Source organism: Exophiala viscosa (assembly GCF_022695815.1).
Source record: "Exophiala viscosa unplaced genomic scaffold EDD37scaffold_19, whole genome shotgun sequence".
Classification (NCBI taxonomy): Eukaryota; Fungi; Ascomycota; class Eurotiomycetes; order Chaetothyriales; family Herpotrichiellaceae; genus Exophiala; species Exophiala viscosa.
The window spans coordinates 127,847-154,740 of record NW_026944371.1 but is presented as its reverse complement, the minus strand read 5'-3'; the positions used below and the strand labels follow the sequence as shown (position 1 = coordinate 154,740).

Sequence of the window (26,894 nt, the reverse complement as noted above, 5' to 3'; positions counted from 1 at the left end):
CACGTGGAAAGGTCCCAGAAGTATGGTAGCGACCCAAAGGATCGGAAGGACTGTCTAGAAATGGTGTAGAGGGACCAAAGCCACGAGAGAAATCTGCTCTGACCAGCCGTGTTATTGAGTGCACGGATCCGTGAGGGCGGCAAGGCTGAAGCTAAAAGCAGAGATTTCTCCCAATGTGGTGCCTTACGGCGACTGGGCGGGCGAAGGTGCGGCGTTAAAGGTGGTAGAAGACGGAATATTCCAGGCGACTTGAATATACAAGTCACAAGGCCCTCGAAAAGAAAAAAAAAGTGAACCGATCATTCTTGTCATCTTCGAGAATAAAAAACCTCTTTGTCGCAGAAGAAAAAGTTCACTTTCAGGCCATTTTAACAACGAGGGGGCCTTTTCCTAGGATCTAAAACCCGCTATCGCCGACACCCAATAACCGCCTCTGTTATTCCCTCCGCATTACTCCCTACCACAGCTGCCAACGATAACTAAACCGACTAAGCAAACTTACACTACCCCTACTACCGATAAACGACTTGCTTCAGTTTGCCGTCCCTACCTCATTCTCAATTTATTGGAAACTCTCCAGGTCGATTCACAACTCTTTCCCGCAAATACTTGTGACCAGCAACCTCCAAGCCCCAGATCGGCCTCGAGGTTTGCTGGGTTGGCCTTCAAAACCACTGACGCGTCTGCTGGACTTTCGCTTTGGTGCACAAGTCAATCTCCCTTGAAGCCCGCCACAACGGCTGCCAGACCTCCCTGGCCTGGCCGCATTCGACGTTTCACAACAACATCGCACGAGCATCACGCCGCGACAGTATGCGAGCAGTTCTTCCCTCAGTCCGCTAAAATCTTACAAACCTCACTACTCGGAACGAACACACAATTCGACACCATGTCGCCGCTGACAAACACCACCTTGACTCACTCCGCTGTCTCCGGCAGCAAAGCCAAAGTCCATGATTCCGCGCACATCTCCCACATCTCCGCCGAAAGGGTTGCATTACCACTGTCTCCTCCAGACGACGAAGAAGAAGAAGAAGAAGAAGAAGCACAGGACATCCCGTCTTCACCGCCTATTTCATCCTTTCCCGCATACGAGAGCCAGCCCGGCCCCAACGAATATTTCCTCCAGTCTCACAATCCCTCCAAAACAAGAGCTCAGTCACCTCCAAGGAGAATGAGACAGTTTTCATCTGGGACGGTGAGCTCACCACCTATGCAGCGAGCCCATTCTTCGCCTGGTGTGGATTCTTCGGGGCGTTACATGAGCCCATACGCCACCGTAAGAAGACCGTCTTCACCACTGCATTCAGGAAGAAGGAGGAGCCCACTAAGATCTGCCATGGAAGACTCATATCCTACAGGTCCATCATGGAGTGGACTCAATATTGAACCGAACATCCCTGAACATGCGGAACTCGACCTATCTTCAGAGATCGATCTGTCACATCCTTCTCCCCTCGCATCCTTCTCAAACACTTTCCCCAGGGCTCGTCGGCGGACTAATATTCCTCTGCATCAGAGTGCAAGCGCACCCTCCTTGCATGTAAGAGCGTCAAGTCCAATGTCGGGCAGAACGTCCCCTTCGCCATCATTGGCTCCACCAAAATACGCTTATGAAGCCTATCCAAACTACTCGTATAGCTCAGCCTCGAGCGTGCCCAGTACTCCAACATCCTTGCGTTCTCGCTCGCCATCCATCAGTTCCCTGGAGACGATCGAAGACACGCCCGATGCGGAAGAGGCAGCCCTTCTCGAAGAGGAGGCCAAGGTGAAGGGTGACGACAGTGATACAAGTGAGCCTCGCCGGAGGAGCTCGCTCGAATTGCGAGCAAGCAACCTCAGAAGCAACAAAGAAAGAAAAAGATGGTCCGTGTGTGGAGCTGAGAGACGGGCCGATTTTTCTCTGGAACCTATTGAGGAGTGACGGACCAAAAGCGGAAGTTAGACAACATTTGCATGCCGGATGCGCAGCAGATTTTCTTGCAGCCGAGCGTTGCAGGAGGTCAGAACATTGAGTACATACGATTGAGAACAGGTTCGGAGAGGCAGCATTGCTACAAAGATACCCCCATGGCATTGTATTCGGTTTTGTCACGTTGAAAAGCAACGATGGTCGGATAAATGACTATCCCCAGCTATGAATGTATTTATGAGTATTGAAATGATTATGATTGAAAAGCATTATCATATGAGAAAGTGATGCTTGCATTGATGCTGTGCATGAGTGACAGGTTGTTTACTGTACGAGTATAGAATTCCTATCAGTACCCGTGTTACGCCTGAAATGTCATTCGCTGCAAGGCTGAACCCTGCATGAAACAACATCTGGCCAAATCAATAATAAAATAATGGGCCTATGCCAGACTGCGCCCTCGACCTTGACATAGCGCTTCATGTCAGTCAATTCAAAGCACAGAATCCTTGTCGTCCATCTCATACATGCGGTGCGGCTTGAGGTTGGAGCTGTCTAGGCTCTCATAGAACAAGATGGATTCTTTTGAAACCCACGGTCTCGACGACTCCGCGTTCGAGGACAAGGGCTTGTCGAGCCTCAGAACGTTTGATGCTTTCCGTATGTATTTCTACCTTAGCAGATACGATATTGTGGTCGCAAGGCTAATCTTATTACTGCAGCAAAAACTAAACCAAATTACACCTCTACAACCGCCCGTGGCGGGCAATGGACCCTCGCTATCATTATCCTTTGCACATGCCTCACCTTCAATGAGTTGCGAGCGTGGTGGTCAGGGATAGAGACGCACCATTTCTCGGTGGAAAGAGGCGTGGGCCATGAACTACAATTGAACCTTGACATTGTGGTCGCCATGTCCTGTCGCGATCTCCACGTGAACGTTCAAGACGCAGCCATGGACCGCATCATGGCTGGGGATCTCCTGACCAAAGAAGATACAAACTTTGCCCTATGGACTGGTGACCCTCGAAAGCGTCGGCGCCGCAATTACCAAAGCCTGCACGAGGACGACCAGGAGCGCAAGAAAGCCGAGGAGGAAGACTCACACGTGGGCCATGTGCTGGGCCACATGCGCGAGAACCCAAGCAAGAAGTTTTCGAAGACGCCACGTCTGCGTGGCGCGCCCGTCGACAGCTGCCGCATCTACGGCTCGCTCGAGGGCAACAAAGTACAAGGCGATTTTCACATCACGGCGCGAGGGCACGGGTACATGGAGTTCGGAGGACAGCAGCACCTGGAACATGGAACGTTTAATTTCTCGCACCACATCAACGAGCTATCATTTGGCCCTCACTATCCGAATCTGCTCAACCCGCTTGATAAGACCAGCGATAGCACCGAGGCGCACTTCATGCGGTACCAGTACTACCTCTCCATTGTGCCGACCATCTTCACGAAACGCCGTATCTCGACAAAATCCAGAAGCCTGGATCCGGCAGCCATCCCGCAACCACCAACGCTTGACATGACACCAAATACACGCAAGGACAAGGACGGGATTGTCAGACATATCCCCAACCCCAAGGCTGGCACTGACTCAAAGTCGATCTTTACAAATCAATACGCCGCTACGTCACAGTCGAGGGAAGTGCCGACGAACACGGTGCCGGGCATTTTCTTCAAGTATGACATCGAACCGATCCTACTGATTGTAAGCGAGCGGAGAGATAGCCTGTTGGGATTATTGGTGCGCTTGGTCAATGTCATCTCTGGGGTGTTGGTGGGCGGAGGGTGGATGTTCCAGCTGACCGAATGGGGCTACGAAGTATGGGGACGGCGCCGGGGACGAAGCAATACGGGTCTGGGCGTTATAAACGGCAATATAAATGGGGATCTGGACCACAAGAATTGAGATGGAAAGTTTATGAACGAGGACCATGCACGAACAGGATACCAAAAGTATCAACACCACTTCCACTATCGAGATTTTGCAGGTTCCTCCGTGCCATATATTAGCGAAATTGACCTTGTGTTACCCAGGGCCGGGAGGCGGAGCAATGTATTGGCACGTTGACAATGGTTACTAGCACCCAACAGATGCTGAATATCTGTACAGAACGATTTCGGTAGAGGGATGGCCACGCAAGCAATGTACCTATCGAAATGTCACCGTGCAGTCGCACTGACCACCGAACCAACATTGAGAAATCGGATTTTTCTTTCGGCACCGACAGGGTGGACATGCCCGTGCTGGTTAGAAGAGTGCACGTCCCTCAGCACTGTCCGCACCACGCGTCGGGTTGGTTTAACGAGGAGGTTCTCCCGAATGAGAAGGAAGAGCAGTGACAGACGGCTGTGAAAGTATGATGACCGATATATCCGTTTCATGAGAGCCACAGTCAGTGCACTCACGTGTTGATATCTTATTTCTGGCTCTTTTATGATTTGATCCACGAAGCTTTGGCATTGCACCGTCCAGAAGTTCCCGCTGGGAACGGTACTTTCGGGATGTGGGTTGACAATGGAGCAGGAAAGGTTGCGATGCTTTGCCAGGAGATATCAAGCTTGGGCTAGAGAAAGACGTTCGGCAGTGGGTTGGAAGACAATGAAGATGCCGCGGATGACGGCAAGGCAGCAGAGTAGAGGCAAGAGTATGAATTACTGGACGAGGACACCTCTGAACCTAATCTTTATCTTTCGGAAACTTCCTGAACAAATCGCCCAACCTGTCAATCGGTGCTGCCATGAGCCCTGCAACAGTCTCGAAAGGCGGCCTGTCCGGTGCCGACGGATGGCTTCGCGTGGGAACAAACATCTTGGTTCTGGCGAAACTCCTCGCCATTGAATCGCTCTCTCCTGGCGGCAATGCTTTCTCCAATTTTGGGAGATCGTCGCTCTCTTCTTCCTCGATATGCTTGCCCAGTGTCGCCCAAAGTCTTTGCAAGGTGGGTTTGAATTCCGGATCGGATGCAGACATGTTTTGAAATTCGTAGAGAAGCTCCTTCACCTGTTGTTCCAGGGTGGTCAGCAGTCAAGAATGAATGGGCCGTAGTCATTGACATACCTCTCTGTGCTCCGCTCGGTCGTGCTCAGCCATTTCTTTGCCACCCTCGACATACTGCTCGAGTGCCGGGTAGACAACAAGTTCTTCCCCAATCGAATGACGGGCGAGTTCCCAGGTGAATTGGTTCTGGTATCTGGTCTGAGTGTCCTTGTCGACTGACTGCATAATTTTGTGGTAGTACTCTTTCAATTCAGCGTGGTCATGCTTGATGGCCCCACTGACTGCACCTCCATGGATGCCGCTGATTGTGTCGCTGCTGATGGGAGTTTGCTCATGGCTAGTTGAGTAAGGTAAGCGGTGCTGGTGCTGTTGCTGTTGCAGCCGGAACGACGCGATCACTTGAGCTCGCGAGCAGCCTACAAGGCGAATGGTATCATGTGGTAGGCACCGGGCCCGGAACGAATGAAGAGTTCTGGCTTGCATTTTGTTGAGGTTCAGACTGATTGCCCGGGGTAAGTGAGTCTATGATGTTGGACTCGATGTAGGCTCTTATATTGAAAAGGCCGGAACAAGCGTGACGTCGAATATCAGCAATGTGTACATACTGCCGCATTCTGCGGCCGGCAACGTCATCCTTCCAGCCAGTCATGGCGCAGGCAATGTCAACTCCCACAGTGTATGGTGAAGCTTCTGACCGCATGGGCAACGTGCCTGACGGTCTGGCTGATGCGGAGGGAACAGAGTCGGGGAAGGATCCGAGGTTTGCGTTCACTGCTTTGAGCAGCCCGAGGCTGGTGGCAACGGAGAAATAATCTCAAACGCGGAGTCAAGCCAAATATATTGACATGACATCAACTCCAATTCGATGAAGAGAACCCCTGCCAATCACTGCTGACGTTGGTATCCGTGGCTACCGTTGCTGCAACAAGAAAGACGCGGATTTTTCTGTTGTCCATATATTGATCCATGCTATTCTAGATGGGCTAATGAAGCCCCTTTCTCGGTTTGGCACTACGGGACACATTCCCGATCAGAGCGGAGAAGTATAAGAGACTCTCCAAGTTCTCGGCGACACGTTTACATCACGGCGACACATCGACGGAGGCATCCTCCTTCTTTAGATTGGCCTGTTCTTGCAACAGGGAGCAGCTATTTGGCCAGATGTTCTACTCCGCTCGTCTGCGCCTTTCTGCCGTCCACCGCTTCGTCGCCAATGGGCCGAGTTGTCCTTCGACCCCCGGTTCGCTTGTATGCTTTGACCTGTCTGTCAGCCTTCCGCACAATGCTCCATTGCAGTTTCTGCAGGACGTTTGGTTTTTCGTCCTCAACGTCGTCCGCAATGTATAGACTTGAGTTTCTCCTCTGGTGATCTTCAACGAAGAGCACATCGACGGCTTCCAGCGGCTGACCGCCAGTCTCGGGATAGAACATCCAGACGATGATGGCGTTGACCAGGTTCAAAACTGCCCAGACAATGTAGAACTTCCATCCAAGGTTCTTGACACCGTCAGGGGTGACCTCAACCACGAGAAAATTCCCGAGAAAATCAGCTCCAGCAGCCAAAGCGGCGCCTTTTGCGCGAATCTTCAGGGGGAGAATTTCCGGGGGGTATGTCCAAACAGTTCCCATCCATCCCCAAGTAAAGCATGCCTGCAGGGGATTGTTAGGTTGTTACTCTCGAAAACCTGTTCCGCAAAACATGGGGAAAAGGTTAAGGTTCAGAGAGCACCGAAGCAACTTTTCAAGGAATCACTTACCTCGAACGCGAAAACGAAGAAGACGGCGGCAACTCCAGCCGAGGTGTTGTGGTAGTCGGCGGCCTCGATCCTGTTGACGCAAATGGCCTCGGCGACAAGAACAAGGCACATGCCAAGGGCCATTGATATGAACAAAAGACGTCGTCCCACACGATCGATGGTGTACCAAGTCAAGAAAGAGGCGATAATGTACCAAAGTTGCAAGAAACAACCCATGAGGATTGACTTCTCCTGAGTCATGTTCAAGGAGGTGGAGAACAGGGTTGGTGCGTAGTAAGTGACCTGGAATATCAGTAAGTAAACCCTAGAACGAGGAGACTGGAAAACTCACAATATTGATGCCAGACATTTGCTGCATGAACTGAATTCCGAGCGCCAGGTAGAATCGCTTGTTGGCCGAAATGCCATTGCTGCGGAATAGATCAGCCCATGAGCCTTCTTCCTTCGCTTCAATGGTAATGGCCTCCATGATATCGTCCTTTTCAGCTTGCACAAGTTGGTCGTTCTCATCACGACCGCGAAGTTTGGCCAGGACCGCAAGACCTTCCGACTCGGTTCGATGACGCATCAGCCAACGAGGTGTGTCTGGCAGCCATGGAGCAACCACCAGGATATAGATGGCGAACACGAGCTGGAAAGCCAAAGGGAACCGCCACTGGGCACTGCTGTGAACGAAGTAAAACCCATAATTGAGCCAGTAGGCAAGCATCAATCCCCCAAGCATGGTAGTCAATTGACAGCACACCTGCCAGCCACGTTGAGCGGCAGCACTGATCTCAGCCTGATACACAGGCGTAACAGAGGTGATGTAGCCGATGCCAATACCTGTGCAGATGCGGGAAATCATGAACTGGACGCGCTCATAGCTGCTTGCCATGAGGATTGTCCCGACGATGAGCACACTCGTCCCAAGCAGCAAGGTCCTCTTCCGTCCGAGTTGCTCCCCAGTGAAAGCAGCACCGATGGCGCCAAAGACGGCGCCAACATCGTATAATGCTGTCATGGTTCCGACCATCAGCGAACTCGGGTTGTCCATCTGATCGAGCCAATATTTGGAGATGACGACTCCTGACATGACACCTTGATCATACCCGAAGAGAAGGAAGCCTGCGGAGCATACTGAGGTGATTGCAGCAATCAACCACCCGCCAGTGAGTTTTTGTGTACCTGTTTGAGCAGGCATGTTGGCAGCTTCGAGCGAACACTTCCGATAAAGACACAGGAAAGACGCAAGGTAAAGGACCTGAATGTACAAGAAGGAGATGGACTCTCGTCGCACTTATGAATCAAGCTTTCAGCGAAGCATTGCAAGGGCATAGTCAGAGACCTTCCCCATGGGGAACATGATTGACGTTGGTGATGACGCACTGGATCACCAGATGCCCAATGTGCCTCCGCAGCATGTACGAGGTCGATCACTTTCCACGTTGCCGGCAACTGACCGTCGGCACCGTCGCCGTCGGGACATGCACGGCATATCAGGTTTCTGACCTTGACAAGGATAAGAGAATGCAGTGTTCAAGCTCAACAATTATCTGTTGGTGCGGAAAGCGGTGCGTCCATATGCAGACCATTGTTCGTGTTCGGTGCAAACAAGCAAGCATGTCTTGTGCCATATCATGAAACTATACCATTAATATTGAGTACATCATTCGAAAGAATAGTACGAACTCGCACTGGCCAGCGAGCGCCCACTTGCAAGTGAGGGCACACTCGCAAGGGAATTCGAGTCCGATCCACCCATATCACTCATTATATCCTGCAGGATGTCCGAAAAGCCTTGTTCGGACAAGCTGAACTCATCATCTCCATAAATAGTATCACAAGGCCGATAGCCTTTGGCAGAAGCAGCCCAGCTGAAGTGCCTGGCAAGGTACGCAATGACAACGTCTGCAACCTCCCACTCCTCACAACATTCGACGGGGGCTATAATTGCTTTGTGTCGTTGTAACGCAGCCCGGACAAGTTCACTGTGTCTCTCGATCGTAGCTTGTATGGCATTGTGCAAGCAAGGAATCTGTAGGGACATGGGCAGTAGTCCAAGAGATTTTGCATACTCTCCGGCGACCATGAGCACGTAGTTGGTCGTCCTGGAAGCAGCGAGGTCTTCTTCGAGATTGATAAGGTCCTCCTGCAAAACAACAGCCAGACTGACAAGGTCTCGCAAAATCTGCAGGTTGGGGGAAAGTTCCCATATCGTAGTCACGCCATCTTGTGCAGCGAGGTGAAGAAGGGGTAGCATGCTGAGAGTCTTGCCGCGCAGTTCAAGATGTTCCTCAGCCCCTTGCAAGGTGACGATCGAAGACGCAGACGAGTTTGCCTCCTCACATATGCTTCGCAGCATATCGCCAATACATATGTTCAAGCCTTTGATCTCGGCAGAGCCGAGGAACTGCGACACGAGCAGGCGGAACTGTGTGGTGTGTTGGCGTATGCGGGCAAATCCAGGCAAGGACCGCCGCCGCCGGGCCTCACCGGGAGAAGTCTGTTCGGCGAAGTCGTGCAACATGTTGGCCACCACTTGGACGGTTTCCTCTGTCTCTTTGGGGGACAATTTGCCCAACATGTCACGAAGAGCACCATCTAGTGCTACCCAGGCGGCCATGCATAGACGGATGTCCTCCCTGATGATGCCTGGAAAGCCCGCCCGAATGGTTTCGAACTCGCTCAGGCAGCGTTGTCGGAATGCTACCCGCTGTTCGAAAGGCCCTGGTTCGGCCAGTGTCCGATACGCCAGGAACGACTTGAAGCACAAGCTGGACTCCAGCTGGGCCACGCCCATTGCACTTGGTTTCCGCCATTGATCGCTGTCGGGTACGACGAGCTAAGAGGAGTGTCAATTCCGTGACCTTTCGACATACAAACCATTCGTTGAACGCACCTGAACGCCCATCTCAGGCGACGACTTGAATGAGAATCTCTGACCGGACAGTCGTGCGTGATAATGTGGAGTCTCGGGTAGAGTTTTTTCTGTCACCAGCTCTTCCTCTTCTTCACATTCTAAGATGATCTCGGTACATTCCACAATTGGGGCTTCTTTCTCATCTTCGTGATATAGCGAGGCTTCGGAGAGGGTGGTAAAACTGGTGGTGGAGGACTTGCTCCGCAGATGCGCGGCGAGCCTCGAGAATCGGGCCATTCTGATGTAGCTTATGCAATGAAGGATTCTCGCGTAAGGCGAAGGACATGGGAAGGTCGGGCATGGTGCTCGCTACGAGCTCAATGGGATGTCCGTCGTGATATGCTTGTGGCCGAAGCGAGTTCAGCTCTCAGACTGTTGGCTGTCGCCAGGTCCGGCTGATGGTAGCCGCATGGTCCGGCTGAGGTGTGTCTTCACCGTCTCGATCTCAGCTGTGGTGGCAGTCGCCATGAGCCGGCCGTGCATGACTAGCTTGGCATCGCTCATGCATGAAAAGGGAGGAGACTTGGAGCTTTGGAGTCGCTCAGCAGGGCAAATTTTGCGCTGCGAACCTCGTTGCATGGGTGATGGAATCTCCGGTTTCTAGACACAACGGCCTTTGTTCCTGTGAGTGACAGGATTGGCGCATTGGCAGCCGAACACTCTGGGCTCCGGACGCCCAGAAGCCCAGAAAAGTATAACTACTCCGGACTCTTACTAAGGTGCGTGGGTGCTAAGGAAGATCCGGGGTTTGCTCATGGACGGCACGCCACGCTCGGCCACATCCTTGTTGTGGCTTATGAGAATATACCTAGAGGTGTTACAAGTACAAATAGCAACCATACCTAACTTAGCCATCAGAACAGAAGTACCCTTGTATTCCGTCCTCGGTCCTTTGCCTTTTCTCTCTTTCTCTCTCTCTCTCTCTCTCTCTCTCTCTCTCTCTCTCTCTCTCTCTCTCTCTCTTCTGCTGGCCGGTTGCTGAACCTGAATACGAGCCATGCTATCCCGTGGCCGGTTTCTTATCTGTCTGGAACACACCACATATTTTGTTACCCTTGCAAGGTATGACAGCTAAGCAGGATTGATACAGACTTAATGTCGTTCACACGTGGTATGCGGAAGCTTCAAGTCAGGCTACACCTCACAAAGCAGTACAATCTATGGTCTGTATCCTGCATATCTATACTCAACCGCCGAACGCCATTTCCGCCTCAATGAATCAAGGCCTCTTCGTCGACATGACAAAATCCTTCCTTCCGTCATCCGCTTTCTCATCTTGTCCAACAAACCTTGTGCCGCATGCTCACCCAGTGCAAGTACACTTCCCATGCCGAGCATCTCCAGCACACTTATATCGAATCCAAATGTGTGCTTCCACCATGTCTTCATTTCAATGGCCACGAGACTGTCAAGTCCGAGGTCTTGTACCGACAGAGATATGTCAATTGTTGTTTCGTCTTCCACCGGCTTCATTACCATATCATAGAGCCGCAGTCCGATCTGTTGCGCGAGGAAAGTAACGTTTGTCTTGTCATGTAGTATCTCCGGATTCACCGTGCACAAAGCCAAGAATTCCCTCAATTTATTGGAAGTCGTAGATGCAGCCATTGCCCCTTCGACACTGCTCTCGTTATGATAGACGGCGGCCCGGCGATCTCTCCGCCAAAGGACACGATTCGCCGAATCGGATAACGGTTTAGATGAGCGCAAGCCCAGGACGAATTGACCGTTGTTGGTGTAACTCTTATCGCTCATTTCGGTTGCACATGATCGGCCCGCTGATATTGCCATTATCAGAGCATCCAACAGCTCGGATTCGCGGATCGTATGGAAGCCGGCCGCACGCATGCCCTCAAGCATGGCTGGATTTTCTGCGACATAGCCAGCGTCTTCCATGACTCCAATGTCCATGGACGATGCAGCCATGTCTTTGCTGTGACGATATTGGACGAAGGCGTCGAGAAATGTATTCGCGGAAGCGTAGTTGGACTGACCATGTTGCCCCATGATGCCGGAGATGGAACTGAACATGACGAAGAAATCCAGCTTCTTGCCAATTGTGAGATTGTGCAAATTCCAGGTCCCTTGCACTTTTGGCATCACCACGGCATTCCATTCTCTAAAAGTCATTCTCGACAACTGGCGATCTCGGAGCACCATTGACATTTGCAGAATACCTTTCAATTTTGTTGCCGATTGCACAGCCTTCGCAACGTCGTCTTCGTTCGCAGCATTTCCTTGGACGGCCGTTGCCACACAGTCCTGCTCCTGCAATTCGTGGATGAAGTCTTGGTCCTCCGCGCTCTTTCCAGCGCTTCGAGAGAGGTAGATCAAATGGCGGGCTCCTCTCTCCACCATCCATGTTGAGACTGCTTTACCGAGACCGCCCAAGCCTCCGACAAGCAGGTAGGAAGCGTCGCTGTCGAAAGTGACGTCTGTTTGCGACTCACTTGGCAGCAACTGCTCTTGTTTGCTGGTGGCGGTCATGGAGACAACAATCTTCCCGATGTGCTGGCCTTTCTGCATGTATCGAAAGCATTCTTCAACAGCACTCGCTTGGAAAGTCTTGATCGGCTTGATTGGTTGAATGTAGCCTTGCTCGTAATATTTGACAATCTTGTTCAGCAATCTGCAGAGGATGTCAGCTAGAATTGTAAAGGGACTTGGGTCGTTGATGCGGACTAACCTGAAAACTGATGCTGGCTTGCGTTCCAGCAGATGACCAAGATCGATGCCGCAGTAGTTCCTGTTGAGCTCAAATGGATTCATTGCAAGCCGTCCGTTGCCGATGAAGTCCCTTTTCCCGATCTCCAGCAGCGTGCCAAATTCGGCAACACAATCCCAGGAAGTATGCAGAAGTTCGCCAGACAAGGAGTTCAGGACGACATCAACCCCAGCGCCTTCTGTCATCCTCAGCACGTCGTCGCGGAAGGATGTGTCCTTGGAATGGAATATGTGGTCGCGGGGTATTTCATAGTTGTCGATGAGAAACTCGACCTTGTTGTCACTGCCAACCGTTGCATATATTTCAGCACCAATCATTTTGCATATTTGAATGGCAGCAAGACCGACGCCTCCGCAGGCCGAATGGATGAGGACTGACTGCACACCGTGTTAGCAGCAGAAAGACAGGCTGGAGATAGACATACCTGTCCCTTCTCAACCCTTGAAACGTCGAGAAGTGAGTGTATCACTGTTGCATAGACACATGGCATAGTAGCCGCGTCTTCGAAGCTCAGAGAGTCCGGTATCTTGACACATAGCGTAGCAGACACGAGGAGTGACGATGAGAAGCACGCGCCACCCATGGTGAAAACCCTGTCGCCCTCGCGTACGTGCTCAACTTTGCTTCCAACTCCGCGTACAATACCAGCAGCCTCGATGCCGAAGCCAGCCACAGATGATGGCACTATACCCATGGCAATGAGGACGTCCTATGCAGGTTAGACAAATACCATGGCAGGGTGGACTAACATGCCTTGAAATTCATTCCGACGTTCTGGGTTTCAATCTCGACCTCACTATCGTCCAAGGGCCGAATCGGCCTGGAAACCAATTTCATAGTACTCAGACGCCCATACTTTCCGACAGCGAGCTCCACAGGGCCAGCTGCAACTTCTGAGGTCCCCAGAGCAAGAGGATCTTCCTTCAGAAGAAAGGGGTAGAACCGAGGGACATAAACTTCTCCATTCACAATGGCATATTCCTGCTCCGGCTGAAAGCTCTCATCCTCACGGCGGCTTTGAAATTTAGAAAGGACCGCCATGAAGGGTGCCAAAGAGTCATCTGGATGGTCGATCTCGCAAGTTGCAAAATCAAGAGAGAATTCGTTGCGAATAACCCGTGCTGCTCCGAGACTTTGAGCGAACCGAGGATCTTTGCACATCATCTGTGACGTTCGAGTGGCCCAGAGCACTCCTTGACCCTCAGATGTGAGACAAAAGCTCTGAATTGGTCGAACTTGGCCTCTCTTATATTAGCAAAGAAGGGTTGTTCAAGGTCAAGCAGCGCAACAATATCCCGATCGTCGGGTATTGTATCTTCCAGACCGCAAACAACCACATGACGTCCGGCCGAAACAAGTTCTGACTTCAGATTTTGCGCCAGGCTTTGGCTGCTGTGGTCGCACAATACTGTAATGTCTCTTGGTGAGATTGGAGCGGCTTCGATGGGTTTCGCCATCATCAGCGCATTGATCTGCAGTGGCTCTCTTGCATCAAAGACCACCGCGTCCAGCCCGTCGAACCCTGCTTCTCTAAGCTCATCCTCCCAACGCTGTGGAGAGACACATGGTTCATCCGCCCTGCCATCGCCTGCACCAAGCCACCAGCCAGGGAGCACGCCCATCACGAAGTTCCAGCACTTGCAGGCTGCGGACAATTCTTGCAACAGCAGCCGTCCGTCAGGACGGATCAGCTTCCGCACGTTGGCCAAGGTTTCATGCAAATTTGGAGTAGCATGAAGCACATTTGTCGCCAGGACCAGGTCATATGATGCAGTTTTGAGACCCTGGGCCTCTGGGTCCTGGGAGATGTCAAGCGTGGCGAATTCAATGTTAGGCCAGCTCTTAAACCGATCCTTTGCAGCCAAAAAGAATCCAGCCGAGATATCGGTATAGGTATAGTTTGAGTACATCAGATGACCTCCATCTCGGCTCTGAAGATTAGAGAGGATAGTGGCGATAGTACCACCGGTTCCAGCGCCGATTTCAAGGATCCGAAGTTTCGGGTTGCTGTGTCCTGAGGCTTGCATGAAAGCGGAGCGGTCACATCCACCGTCCATGTAGTTGTATAGCTGGGTCAATGTCTGATCAGCCATAAGAAATTCAAGTGGCTCAGTCGTCCCGTTGAACACGGCTTGTGCATTCTCCATGACCTTCAGTATCGCTTCCGCCACAGGAGCGGCTGCAGTTTCAGATACTTCGGCAACAAGTGCTTGGATCTTAGCCACCCGATCGGAGGGCCCGCCTGTGCTCTTAGGGTGCGCCTTCATCCAGGAACGGAATTTCTCCAAATGCGGAAGACGAGATGGTACTTGCGAAACTCTATCGAGTGTTTCCTCGATGCAAAGAGCCGTCAGTTCAAAGAAGGGGAGCATCTCTTCCGCCCGTCCGCTGTATGGCTGGATAAGGTCAGCGCAATCGAGAAAGTCGATATCTGGTTTCCAGTTGAGCCTGCCTGCAGCATGTCGGTCATTGTTACCCAATGATTCTTCACCCTCCAGGGGACTCAGCTTGACGCCTTTCATCCTCAGAGCAAGGCTACCATTCGTCCCAAGGCCGTAACCATCGCCCAAAATTGATCCGTTGAGGTTGTACTTGGCCGACGTTGTGATGTCAAAGTCGGCTGGCGTGCTGCAAACATCAATCTGCTCTGCATAAGTAGGAAGAGCCAGGTGTTTGAAAGACCGGTTCACACCTTTGGCAGCAGCGATACCAAGAAGCTGCAAGAAGGCGTCGATTTGAGTGGGATGAACTGAATAGACATCGGTCCTGCCAGTGGTCGTGACAACTGCCCGTGAGCTTGCCAAGTTATCCGTGGTAGATGTCGAGATCTCTTTCAAGCCCTGAAACAGCGGTCCATAGTTGGCACCGACGTGGCGAGACGACTCGTACCATTTTGCAGGGGAGACTTTACGAGACATACGGCGTGGCCGCTCGAATGATGAGCCGGAACCTTCACCATTCTGGGAGCAGACTTCCCCGCTGCAGTGTTTGATCCAAGCACTTCCATTATAAGAGCTGATAGTAAATTCCCACCAGGCGCTGTCAAGAGTGTCGGTCAGCCTGTGTCTTTTGAGGCTCGTCATTATTTCCATCGATTTTGTGTCATTATGCACCATAGCAGTACTGACGATAACATTGCGCAAGCTGTATCCGCCAAACTGTTCTTCGTTGAGCTGCCTGACGGCCTCTCCAGCCATGGCAACATACGCAGCGCAGGGGTAGACGACGTCGCCTTTGATGTTGTGATCTCGGATCCAGGGGACATGGTCGAGAATCAGGACATTGCGCCATGCTGGCTCGGTGGAGGTGCTCTCTGCGACGCGAACACCGAGTAGTTCATGCTTGGGAAATTTGGGGAACCGCCACTCTTTAGACAGACGTGTTTCGAATAGTAGTGAGCGGTCATGTTGCCATGGATATGGTGGAGTATCAGTCAGGACCTGAGCAGTAGCGTCTGGGTTGGTGAGAGCTTCAAAGTCCAAGGTTATGTTCTGCAGATATAGCTCTCCCATGGCGGACAAAAAGGATGTTGTGCAGTCTTGTCCGCGTGTCATACATGACGCATATGAGCTTCCGGCAGACTCTCGTGCAAGGATCTGTCGGAGAGGTCCAGCTAGCGCAGAGTGTGGCCCGACCTCCAAGATCATGAGATTGTCCTTGCTTTCGAGCCTGGCGTGCGCAACGAGATTGGCTATCGCAGTGCGGAAGAGGACCGGTGACTCGAGATTTGCTTGCCAATAGGCGGCGTCAAGCAACTGGGCATCGTCGAGCAGCTGACCAGTCACGCTGGAGAAGAAGTCAACCTTGGTGCCAGTTGAGGTTCCCAGAGCATGACCTTTCGCCAATTGACGATATGTCGACCCCACCTCCTTCATGTGGTGAGAATGGTATGCTTTGTCGACTTTCAAGGGACGCGCGAGGGCATTGGGATGTGCCTTCTGAATGCTTGAGAGAACCTCTTTGACTCGATCAGCATCTCCTGAGATTGTGACACTAGACGGCGAGTTTTCACACGCAATCACGACACCATCGACAAGGTGCTCGGACGTCTCGTCCCAGCCTAGTCCGATAGCCGCCATGCCACCATCGCGGGTCACTTGACCAGAGACGACGCCGCGATAGTAGGCCGCAATGATTGCTTCCCTTGCTGTGAGGCGACCTGCTGCATATGCAGCAGCCATTTCCCCAGAAGAATGGCCAACCACAGCGGCAGGAACGACTCCCAGGACGGTAAGAGCGTCGACCAATGCTACCTGGACTGCTGTACAAAGCGGCTGTGAGTAGGAGGCTTTGTGAAGGTTGCTCTCCTTGGACGACTTGCAGAGCTCGTCCGAGATCTGCCAGCTGGGTGCGTCTGGTAATGTGCTCAGGTACTTCTCCGTTGTGCTGATGGAATGTGCGAAAGCGGCATTTGACTGGAAGAGTTCACGACCCATCTGAGGCCACTGGGCTCCCTGCCCTGTGAAGACCATGACGAGCTTTGGAGCCGAGCTAGGCGCCTTAGTGAACGGAGAGCACTTTGGTTCAGCGGAGACACCTGCAACCGAATATGCGCGATGCACGAGGTGTTCCCGACGTGCTCCGAGTGTGTACGACAGATCGTGTAAGCATTCAGGACGTTCCTTGAGGTATTGTTGATGGTTTACCACCTGCCTGCGCAAAGAATCGGGCGTGTTGGCAAGGTAGACCAAGATCCTGGGCTGAGGAGCTGCCTTGGATACTAGGGGCGCTGAACCTAGGTAGAAATCCTTCGACTCGAGCACCACATGCGCATTGGCGCCTCCAATGCCGAAAGAGTTGACACCAGCCCGTTCACAGCGATCTTCCGGCCAAGGAACAGGATCGACAGGAACCCTGAGTTTCCTTGCCCCAAATGCGATGCGTGGATTCGGCTTGTTGAATTTGATGTTTGGTGGAATAGTACGATTTTCCAGACTCAAGACGGCCTTGATCAACGACGTAAGGCCTGACGCTCCTTCCGAATGGCCAACGTTGGGTTTCACGGAGCCAATGTACACACCCTGTTCGCCAAAGACATTTGCCACAGCACTTGTCTCGATCGGATCGCCAATGGCTGTGCCTGTGCCATGGCATTCGATATACGCCGTGTCGGAGAGAGTTTCGATACCTGCCAAGCTATATGCCTTTCTCATCATGTCTTCGTGGCTCGCAGCACTAGGCTGGGAGATACCTATCGTCTTGCCGTCGGAATTGGACGATGTGCCTCTGATGACAGCTCTGATGGGGTTTCCGTCGCGTAGGGCATCCTCAAGAGGTTTCACATAAACAGCGTTGATTGCTTCTGCACGGGCATACCCATTCGCTTCTGCATCAAAACTTTTGCAGGATCCATCAGGGGAGAGCACGCCTTGTTCTGTCATAGCTTGCGTCAAGCTAGGGCCAAGGATCATGTTGGCACCGCCCACAATAGCTGAAGTGCAGTCACCTCTAGCAATGGCACCACACGCCTCGTGCAGTCCAATGAGAGACGAAGAGCATCCAGTGCGAATGGTCATGCTGGGACCTCGAAGGTCAAAGTCGAATGAGATACGATTGGACTGGAAAAGGAGCGAGAGATTCTGTACAGGCCATAGGTTTGTTGGTCTTTGGCAAAAGACTCCGCCCAGTCTTCGCCGAACGTGCCCACGAAACAGCCGATGTTCTTGCCTTGATAATTTAGTTCGCCAGCACTTTCAAAGCATTCCCGAACCACTTCAAGCAGTTGACGCTGCTGCGGGTCCAGCGGATCCATTTCGGTTTTGGCCATGTTGAAGAAGGTTGTGTCCAGGGCGCCAATATCGACCGAATCGTCGAGGAAGTAACCATACTCACTTTTGACTTCGCCGGGTTTCCCGAGACCGGTGTGGTAAGCTGAAATGTTGTACCGAGTGTCTGGCACGAGAGATCTGGCATCTTTTTTTGCAAGCAGGAAGTCCCAGAATTGAAAAGGGGTCATGATGCTGCCCGGAAGTCTGAGAGCCATACCGCATATTGCGATCGGGACTGCCTGGGCTTGGGGATTCTGCCTAGGAAGGCCTCCTTCACCATTACCCGTGTGGCCATTGCGAGTGGCGTGGGACATTCGAGCTGCGGCGTTCAGAGATCCCGTCGTGGAGATAGGCATTTGATCGTTCAAGTAGGGAGCCATGGTTGTTACACCGTAGCAGGGTTTCCTCGCCAGCACAGACGAAGGGGTTGAGGAGTACTCCGGACAATGTGAGCATGTCTTTATGGTTGAGAGCAACGAGGCCTATGGTGTGTCTTATCAGTCCAGTCGAGAAAGGTCTGAGGCTTCCGCCTGCGGCCACTTATCAGGATCATCATGGAGGATTGTACTTTGGCAGTCAACAAGGACTGCCGGCGAGGGTTTCGAACGAGGGTTCAACACGTGCCGAACCATCTGAGAAGACATGAGAGACATGCTCAGCTCCACCAGGCGATCTATTCATGCAGGCAGTGAAGCTAACAATGAGCTGGACTGCATATCATAGTAAGTGGGCGCAGGTTCTGCATGATGGACCTTCGCTTCTCGGCGTATCAACATCGACATCTCGGTGGCCGGTAGCAGGTGGCCTGAGAAAGCTGAAGTTCCAGACGACCAGGATTCTGTCTTGCTATCGAGGCTTCCGCCGTTGTGAAGCAGCTTGACTTCGAACTTGTGACTTCGATATGCTCCCTGTCAGACGGTGTCACTTTTTCTGGAAACAGTCTCGCCGACTCTGCCGAAGTCGATCTAGTTCTTTCGCTTCACTGACACGGGGGCCAAATTCAAAATACCATCTAAAATATGCAAGTCTTCATCCACATGAGCCCTACGAGGCTCAACGGTTTTCCTTCTCTGTTTCAGGCATCCTTGTGATTGGGTCGATAACAGTAAGGGCCAGACCGGTTAAGCGATCATGTGTCATTCTTCCAGCTACCCTTGCAACGACCTGTTGAAGCCTTCCTGGACGGCATATGCTGCAGGGTCCGGGCACTCCGATCAAGCCTCCATGAGGCTGGTCAAATATGCCGCGCGGGTCGATGCTCAGAGCGGAGGGGCACCTTCAGCGGAGAGGAAAATGAGAACGAATAATTGCTGGAAGTCCTCTGTCCTGCTAGAAAGCGACAATTCCCAACTTCCCATCTCAGTGCAGCAGCAGTTCAAAGGACTCCATTGAACATGGACGCGCAGGATGTCGCTATCATGGAGAAATCCCAACAGCCTGACGCAGTCCAAGTCCCAGAATCCGCCAATAGGCCAGAATGGAAACCAACATTGCACGAATTGTTGTTCCTGGTATCACTTGCGGCCATTTCTCTCATGGTCTCCTTGGACGCTACCATCTTGGTCACGTCCTTGAGTGTACGAAGCCCTTCCTCAGCATGGACCCGTTCCTAATAATGTTGCAGACGATGATCACCGCGCTAGGCGGCAGGACTACCCAGGCTTTCTGGGTTGGCACATCATACCTCCTATCCTACGCTGTGACGATGCCGTACACTGCGGCCCTCAGTGATATCTTCGGCCGTCCGATCTGCCTGCTTGTATCATTGAGCTCATTTGATCTGGGTTCGATCGTCTGCTGCGTCGCCAAGAACCTTCTCGCCCTTCTCGTGGGCCGCTGTTTCCAGGGCGTTGGTGGAGGAGGAATCATTATTCTTGCTCTGGACATCTGCACAGACATCGTGCCGTTGAGATATCGAGCCAAGTACTATGGGATCATGTATGGTTCCCGGTCCTTTGTATTGCAATATAGTATGGAAGGACAAACACTGACTCTGTCCAGACAAGCAGCATGGGCTATCGGAACATGTCTCGGACCACTCCTCGGTGGCGCGTTTGTGGAGCATTCAACCTGGAGATGGATCTTCTACCTGATGTTTCCGTTTTGTTTCATTGGCTTTGTTAGCATCCCATGGCTTTTGACTCTCAAGCCCAGAACATCATCGTTGAAAGAAAAGCTTCTCCGGATCGACATTACCGGAGGCGTGCTTTTCATCGGCTCGAGTACATCATTCTTGGTCGCCTTGTCCTGGGGTGGAACCCAAGAGCCATGGGGCAGCTTTCGGAAACTGGTTCCACTGATCCTTGGAGCTGTTGGTCTGGGGGCTACCATGGTATGGGAAGGTCTTTGCGCCAAAGAACCATTCCTGCGGAAGAGTTTGTTCCATTGTCGCAGTTCCTATGCAGCCTTCGCTGGGGCATTCGCGCAGGGGCTGTTGGTAAGTAGAATCTCTCCATGCACCACGGTGAAGCTGATCTTGTCTGGCATGTCAGCTCTATGGCCAACTCTACTATATTCCGTTTTACTTCTCCTCTGTCCGCGCTTTCTCGCCGATTCGAACAGGCATCGCGCTTTTCCCGTTGACCTTTGCTTTCATTCCTTCCTCGCTGATCATCGGTTCACTGAACACCCGCCTGAACCGTTTCCGGTGGGCCCTCTGGATCGGCTGGCTTATCGCGACCATAGGCATTGGCCTGACTCTTCTCTGGGACCTTCGTACACCAACAGCAGCTTGGGTGGTCATTGGCATTGTTGTCGGTGTTGGCCATGGCTTTGTTCTGAACGCACAGAATTTTGCCACACAAGCCATCTGCCTTCCTGGTGATGAAGCCGCTGCCGCTGCTATGTACGCTTTTCTACGTAGCTTCGGCATGGCCATCGGGGTCAGCATCGGAAGCACGGTCTTCCAAAATGTGATGCTGATCAAGCTGAATGAGCTGTCTTTGCCGGCTGATATTGCAGAAATGAGCGAGTCCTATGTTACCGTGTTGAGGACGATGGCGCCTTCGGAGTTCAAGACACAACATTTTACATGCTTGTACGTACGGCTTTCGCGGTGTGTACGGGTTCTTCACCGGCATATCCGGAATGGCTGCCTTGATGAGTATGCTGATTGGACGGTTTGACTTGAACAAAGAGCTAGAGACTGAGCATAGACTGGAAGATAACGAGTTCCTGAGGAGGGTACAAGGTACCAAGAAACCACAACAGGATGTCCAAGGCTAGCAAAGGAGCGCTTAAATCAGATATATCGCTGATCCGATTGTTAGTTCCAAAAGTCGCGGCTAAGGGAAGATTTGCTTGACCGCCGTGTGATGAATATATATTCAACCACCTGCCTCGTTGCAGCAACTGGGTAATATGTTAGATGATCACAACCTGGAGCCAAATCTTCTCGAAACGTATCAATCAGTATCTCGACCAATAAACACCTGAAAAGGGCCTTACAAGATATGCGCATATTGGCTCGCCTCTCGGTCGTGCCATGTGGGCTGGGACCGAGAACCTTGGAGGCAACTTCAATACCTCTTAGCTCTGCCTCGATCAGGCAAGCAAACTTGCCCTTATAGGCAGGTGTCTCATCTTTTCATGGTCCAACATGGCATTTTGACAGGTCAGCACCTGTGGCACGGATGGCACGTTTGGGGTTAGAGCCAATATATATTTACCTGCCAACATGTCGACTCCAAAACTACCTTGATTTGTATTCATGTAATACCTGGTGACTTCTACGCCTCCGAGGATAATCCCACCACGGAACGAATGACTCATAACTACCTAGGTAGTACTTGCTTTCTGTTGTCGTCCATCACCCTGCAAGCCCTTTACCTTCTCCCGTTCGACAACGAAGACATACGAGCCATTGCGGTACCGACCACCCTCGATTCAGCCTAAACATCCCTCGTCTCTAACCATCGAGAGGCCTTCCTTTCACTCTGTTCAAAACCATACCCATCCGTCCACATCTCTTCACTGCTGTACAGCGTGCTGGGCCTAATCGGCACCCTCGGAAAGAGATGGCATATTGAGACAAGTGATATCCGTTGTTGGCTGCATGTCGGAGAAGCTGCGAATGATCGACATTCGCATGCCAAGCGCTGCGAGTCTCTTCTGCGTATGATTCAAGCAGACTCAAGCAAACTGCGTTGTAATGGGTATTATCTTAGTTGGTTTGACTCAGACAATGGACGGTATCTCTCAGTCACGCCAAAAATAGCTAGGTATTGAGAACATCATTGGGTACGGCATATTTGACGGTAAGCAGAGGACAACACTTGAACGTGCCACAGGCCTGTGATAAATTTTGAAATATGCAGACCACTTAACCGCACAGGGCATCTAAGGCTGATGGTCAGTCATGTTACCACTCTAGCTACGAACCGCCGCTTGCCAACCTCTAAATAATTAGCGACTCTTCATGACTTCCCTGCATGAACAACTTTGTTGTCTGCATCCGCCTCCGCCTTCCCCAACATGTGCCCATCATGATGACCCTGCACGGCGCCCTTGTTGAAGACTCCATCCCTTTCCATGTGGATTGCAGTGTGGTTGGTGAGATAAATGGACGGATCTCGGATGAAGCATGCAAGTATAATGGCCATGACACCAAATGGAATGGTGCTGAAGAAGACCATCCGGAAAGCACGTGCGTAGACCTGCCTGAATGCCAGGATAGCGGCAGTCTGAACGGCTTGTGTGGCGCCAGGAACTCCTGCGAATGCATCCGGGACCCCGACCACAGCCTCGACTGTAGCTGGAATGAGCAAGCCTAGCTCGGTCGCGTTGAACCCCTGGCCGATTGCAGCTGATGCAATGGCAGGCCCAAGGTCCTTACTTGTCACTCCTTGCAAAACAGCATTGAAGATGGCATTGCCGACACTGCCTCCCATGCTTCGAAAAGTACCAATCAAGCCAGATGCCAACCCGAGATATCGCAAAGGTACGTTCAGTCCTGCAATGACATAACATGCTAGGACGACCAGCGCGAATGGTCCTACCGCAAAAGCTTGAAGGGCAGACCAGGCTATCTTGTTCTGTGGAATGATGGCGGCCAGGCAGGCGGTGAAAATCGCCTGGATCCCCAGTCCGACCAGGATCTGGACCTTCAAATGCTTGATCTTACCCATGAAGCTGGTGGCAACTGCGCCAAATATAAACTTTTCAGGGTTAGTGCATTGTCGGTCGTGGGAAGGATGAATTTACCTGAACAATCCCATTGGGCAAGGCGATGAGGCCGATCTGAATAGGATCGCTGGTGAAGATGTACAGCGATCCTTGCGGGAGCAGCGCTGACATGGAAAAGTATATCATACCTGAGACAATCAGCGTCATCACCAGTGGCAGACATACGGCACTTGCCAGCAACAAAGACGATTCCGAGCAGAACGGTAAAGTCTCTCACCTTCCTGAAGACCTCCAGAGGGAATAAAGGCCGTTTCGCAAGGGTGAAGTCGTACGCGAAACATGCTGCCAATACACAGAAACCGATGACGATGGGGGCAATCACCGAAACACTGCGCCAAGGATGATTCGTTTGACCAGCCCAAGTCAATCCAATGAGGAACGTCGTCAGTCCTGCAGTGTAAAGGACAATACCTATCACGTCCAATTGCTTGACTTCCTCCCAGCGAGTTTTCTCGTGATCGAATTGTGGTCTGGACGGGGGAAAGTAGAACAACAAAGTCCCCGCCGTACTCACGACAGCGAACATCAAGCCTATCCAGTAGCACCATCTCCACGCAAGAGCAGTGTGCAGATTGAGTTCGGTGGCAATGATGACATTGGCAATGTTGAAGGGAACATTGATGGCCAACTCTGTCAGCGCAAGCCCGGTGGCGCTACACGTGATTAGTATTGCTCATCAAGAAAGAGTTCGAGACTCACCGCCATTTATTTGGGAGCAACTCTGAGATACCAGCGTAGCTCACGAAGATGATGCCACAACCGAACCCCAGAAAGGTGGAGGCAACGATAATCGTGCTGACATTCTTCGCAGTGGCAGCAACAATCTTATATTCGTCAGAGCACGCCCAGAGTCAATGGGTCTTGGACGTCAACCATACCGAACCGATGATACAGAAGATTTGGCCAGATATGATGGTCCAACGTCTTCCGAACACATCACTCAAGCCGCCCGCCATGGAAAAGGAGACTGACGAGGCGATTGACCATCCTCCGACTAGCCATGTGATATTTGTGGTATCTCCCAGGGCCGTCCCAATGGAAATGAGGATGCCAGTTGCGAGGCTAAAGCCGCACGAAATCGGGCAGATGTAGGCGAGTGCCAGAGACTGCGGGCATGTCAGTGGTCCGGTAGCAGGGGAAAGCGGTCAGTACACATACCACCACAGCCAGCAGTGTCGACAGAGAGGGAATCTCAGAGTGTTCCGGGTTGCTTTCAAGGGCAGCACGATGAGGATCGACAAAATCCAATGAAACGTCCTCAACGTGCTGGTGTGCATTTATTTGCCCATCCATTGGTGTTTTGGCTGCTTCAAGATGAGTACCCATTTTGGAGGTCGTGTGAAGCTCGTTGACACAGGGGGCTGATCCCTCATGAAGTACTATTTGTGCTCTTTGCGGAGTCCTGGGGCCCCAGACCGCTGTCGCTCGATGCGCATGAGCAACTTGCTGTGACCGCTAACATCGGTCATCCCCACATGAATCTAGAGACACGGCACGAGTCAAGATCAATGTGGGTTGATAATCGTTAGGCCAGGCGAACTCTCCGTTCCCCCACATATTCTCCAAGGTAGGGTCATTTGGTTCTATGCCCCACGTGGTGGGTTTGAATCACTTAGTCTCAGGTTGTTCACCCTTACTGCTCGGGATCAATGCTTGGAGGGACAGCAAGTACAAAGTCTGCTTTGTTACATCATCCAGCCCGAAGAAAGTCTGCTTGATAGATCATACGGGTAGACGAATTCGAAGACGTCGTCTCAGATCGTCCCAGGATCTCTGTGCATACTCACAGTTGTGGACCACGCATATCTCTGTCCTCTCACTTGAGCTCTTTGCTTTAATCATGAATTCGAAGAATACTTCACAAGGCCATGGCTTTCTTTTACCGGTCTCGAGACTGTCATTGGCGACGATGATGTTCATGGTCATTGGTGTTCCGCTAGCATTGGGAATAACTTACATCCTGGTGGACTATTTCCGCGTATTGAAACAGCGACAGAAGCTCCCGCCTGGCCCTTTTCCGTGGCCGTTGGTTGGCAATCACTATCAGATCAAGCTTCCCCGACCATGGCTTTATATGACCGACTTGAGCGAGCAATATAAAAGTCCCATGATTACTATCTGGCACGGCCACAAGGCAAACATTATCTGCAATGATATTTGGACGATTTCCGACCTTCTGGACAAGCGCGCCAACATCTACTCTTCACGTCCACATATGGTCATGCTTGGCGACTCCCGTAATGCTACGGCTTACGACCAGGTATGCTTACCGTATGGAGATCGCTGGCGATACCACCGCCGCCTCACCCACAATGCGACTGGGTCTCAGGCAGTGCGATCATATCGCGCCTTTCAATCAAGCGAAATTCGGGTCTTACTACGAGACTTGCTCCTCACCCCAGACAACTTTGTCAAAGCCATCGAACGGTACTCCATTTCGATCGTTTCTTGCATCGGCTTCGGTCGCCGGGTCGACAAAATGAACGACGATGTGGCCCAGGTCGCGCTCAAATTCATGGAAGGGGTGGACCTTGTGATGCCGGGCATGTTCATCATGGAGACAATCCCTGCTTTGATCAAATTACCCAAGTGGCTCTATCCCGCGGCATCGATAGTGCTCGAGAACGGCAAGAAGTTCAACCGCTTCTTCACGTCTTTGTCAAAAGAAGCATCAGTCTCCGGTCAAGACAATTTCGCCAAAGCATTATTCAAGGAGAAAGAGGCCAACGGGCTTCGTGACGAAGAGATCTCGTTCCTGACAGGCAACATGATTGGTGGCGGCGTTGATACCACGGCAAGCACAACCATAACGTTCATCCTTGCAATGTGCGCGTTCCCCGAGGTGCAGAAAAAGGCCCAGCAGCTCATTGACGAAGTGGTGGGCTCCCATCGCCTGCCAGAATGGGAAGACGAGGCAAACCTACAATACGTTCGTGCCTGCGTGGACGAATCACTCCGATGGCGAACCGTCACAATTCTTGGTGGCATCCCGCATGCTCCGTCGGAAGACGATATCTATGGTGACTACTACATTCCGAAAGGCACTTGGATCACAGGAAATTTATGGGCAATCCACCGCAATCCTTCCGAGTATCCTGACCCCGATACATTCAAGCCGGAACGCTTCATCACTCGAGACCGTCCCTTTCCAAACAAAAAAGGCCACAACGCATTCGGCTGGGGCAGAAGACAATGCAGTGGCCAACCCCTCGCCGAGCAAGGTCTCTTCTTGACCTTCGCAAGACTACTCTGGGCATTTGATATCAAACCAGGATTGGATTCTAATGTGAGTATCTGCACCTTGACCAATTTTCACGACTTGCTGACTTGTTCTCAGGGACAAGAAATTCCGGTAGACATTTTTGCTTACGGAGAATCGGAGAATATGAGACCTGAACCCTTCCGTGCCCGATTTATACCGCGAAGTGAGCGCCACAAAGAAATCATTCTTAGTGAAGCAGCGACAGCACGCGAGTTCCTGAGACAGTTTGATGGAGAGACAAAGGTTAAGATGGAGCCTTTGGAGATGTGAGAAAAGACATGCAATTGTACATAGTCCGAGGATAGCTGTTCACTTATCGTCTCTAAAAAGGAGTCCATTAGTATATGCTAGGCTTCGTGGTCCGTCGTGAAGATGATGTG

The 26,894-nt window shown here is 51.8% G+C and overlaps 9 protein-coding genes across 9 annotated transcripts; 4 read left to right on the top strand and 5 right to left on the bottom strand.

The window, feature by feature from the left end:
* Positions 1–889: 889 nt before the first annotated feature.
* EDD37DRAFT_614088 (uncharacterized protein) lies at positions 890–1,924 on the top strand (the record flags this gene model as incomplete). The annotated part of the gene is made up of 1 exon (XM_062815507.1): positions 890–1,924. One exon carries the CDS (start codon positions 890–892, stop codon positions 1,922–1,924), a length of 1,035 nt encoding a protein of 344 aa, XP_062665191.1.
* Positions 1,925–2,300: 376 nt separating this feature from the next.
* On the top strand, positions 2,301–3,935 carry EDD37DRAFT_218026 (endoplasmic reticulum vesicle transporter-domain-containing protein). Its single transcript, XM_062810375.1, has 2 exons — positions 2,301–2,576; positions 2,635–3,935. Exons 1-2 carry the CDS (start codon positions 2,564–2,566, stop codon positions 3,822–3,824), a joined length of 1,203 nt encoding a protein of 400 aa, XP_062665190.1. The 5' UTR covers positions 2,301–2,563; the 3' UTR covers positions 3,825–3,935.
* Positions 3,936–4,375: 440 nt separating this feature from the next.
* EDD37DRAFT_218038 (hemerythrin HHE cation binding domain-containing protein) lies at positions 4,376–5,738 on the bottom strand. Its single transcript, XM_062810376.1, has 2 exons — positions 4,977–5,738; positions 4,376–4,919 (listed from the first exon to the last, which is right to left on the bottom strand). Exons 1-2 carry the CDS (start codon positions 5,397–5,399, stop codon positions 4,596–4,598), a joined length of 747 nt encoding a protein of 248 aa, XP_062665189.1. The 5' UTR covers positions 5,400–5,738; the 3' UTR covers positions 4,376–4,595.
* EDD37DRAFT_217986 (general substrate transporter) lies at positions 5,733–8,270 on the bottom strand. The gene is made up of 3 exons (XM_062810374.1): positions 7,005–8,270; positions 6,674–6,955; positions 5,733–6,566 (listed from the first exon to the last, which is right to left on the bottom strand). The coding sequence occupies exons 1-3, from the start codon at positions 7,854–7,856 to the stop codon at positions 6,066–6,068; spliced, it is 1,635 nt and encodes a 544-aa protein (XP_062665188.1). The 5' UTR covers positions 7,857–8,270; the 3' UTR covers positions 5,733–6,065.
* A 51-nt stretch (positions 8,271–8,321) lies between these two features.
* EDD37DRAFT_614084 (uncharacterized protein) lies at positions 8,322–9,812 on the bottom strand (the record flags this gene model as incomplete). Its single annotated transcript, XM_062815506.1, has 2 exons — positions 8,322–9,497; positions 9,555–9,812. 2 exons carry the CDS (start codon positions 9,810–9,812, stop codon positions 8,322–8,324), a joined length of 1,434 nt encoding a protein of 477 aa, XP_062665187.1.
* Positions 9,813–10,492: 680 nt separating this feature from the next.
* Positions 10,493–18,283, bottom strand: EDD37DRAFT_689125 (KR domain-containing protein; the record flags this gene model as incomplete). The annotated part of the gene is made up of 7 exons (XM_062819975.1): positions 10,493–10,733; positions 10,865–12,204; positions 12,262–12,677; positions 12,725–13,009; positions 13,054–13,464; positions 13,500–17,824; positions 17,860–18,283. 7 exons carry the CDS (start codon positions 18,281–18,283, stop codon positions 10,717–10,719), a joined length of 7,218 nt encoding a protein of 2,405 aa, XP_062665186.1. The 3' UTR covers positions 10,493–10,716.
* Positions 18,284–19,462: 1,179 nt separating this feature from the next.
* On the top strand, positions 19,463–21,506 carry EDD37DRAFT_689124 (major facilitator superfamily transporter; the record flags this gene model as incomplete). The annotated part of the gene is made up of 5 exons (XM_062819974.1): positions 19,463–19,645; positions 19,693–20,006; positions 20,070–20,505; positions 20,561–21,054; positions 21,086–21,506. The coding sequence occupies 5 exons, from the start codon at positions 19,463–19,465 to the stop codon at positions 21,291–21,293; spliced, it is 1,635 nt and encodes a 544-aa protein (XP_062665185.1). The 3' UTR covers positions 21,294–21,506.
* Positions 21,507–22,483: 977 nt separating this feature from the next.
* Positions 22,484–24,578, bottom strand: EDD37DRAFT_670152 (fungal trichothecene efflux pump; the record flags this gene model as incomplete). Its single annotated transcript, XM_062819357.1, has 6 exons — positions 22,484–23,224; positions 23,271–23,380; positions 23,418–23,905; positions 23,952–24,076; positions 24,131–24,358; positions 24,411–24,578. The coding sequence occupies 6 exons, from the start codon at positions 24,576–24,578 to the stop codon at positions 22,484–22,486; spliced, it is 1,860 nt and encodes a 619-aa protein (XP_062665184.1).
* Positions 24,579–25,092: 514 nt separating this feature from the next.
* EDD37DRAFT_614080 (cytochrome P450) lies at positions 25,093–26,784 on the top strand (the record flags this gene model as incomplete). The annotated part of the gene is made up of 2 exons (XM_062815505.1): positions 25,093–26,538; positions 26,590–26,784. The coding sequence occupies 2 exons, from the start codon at positions 25,093–25,095 to the stop codon at positions 26,782–26,784; spliced, it is 1,641 nt and encodes a 546-aa protein (XP_062665183.1).
* Positions 26,785–26,894: the final 110 nt, after the last annotated feature.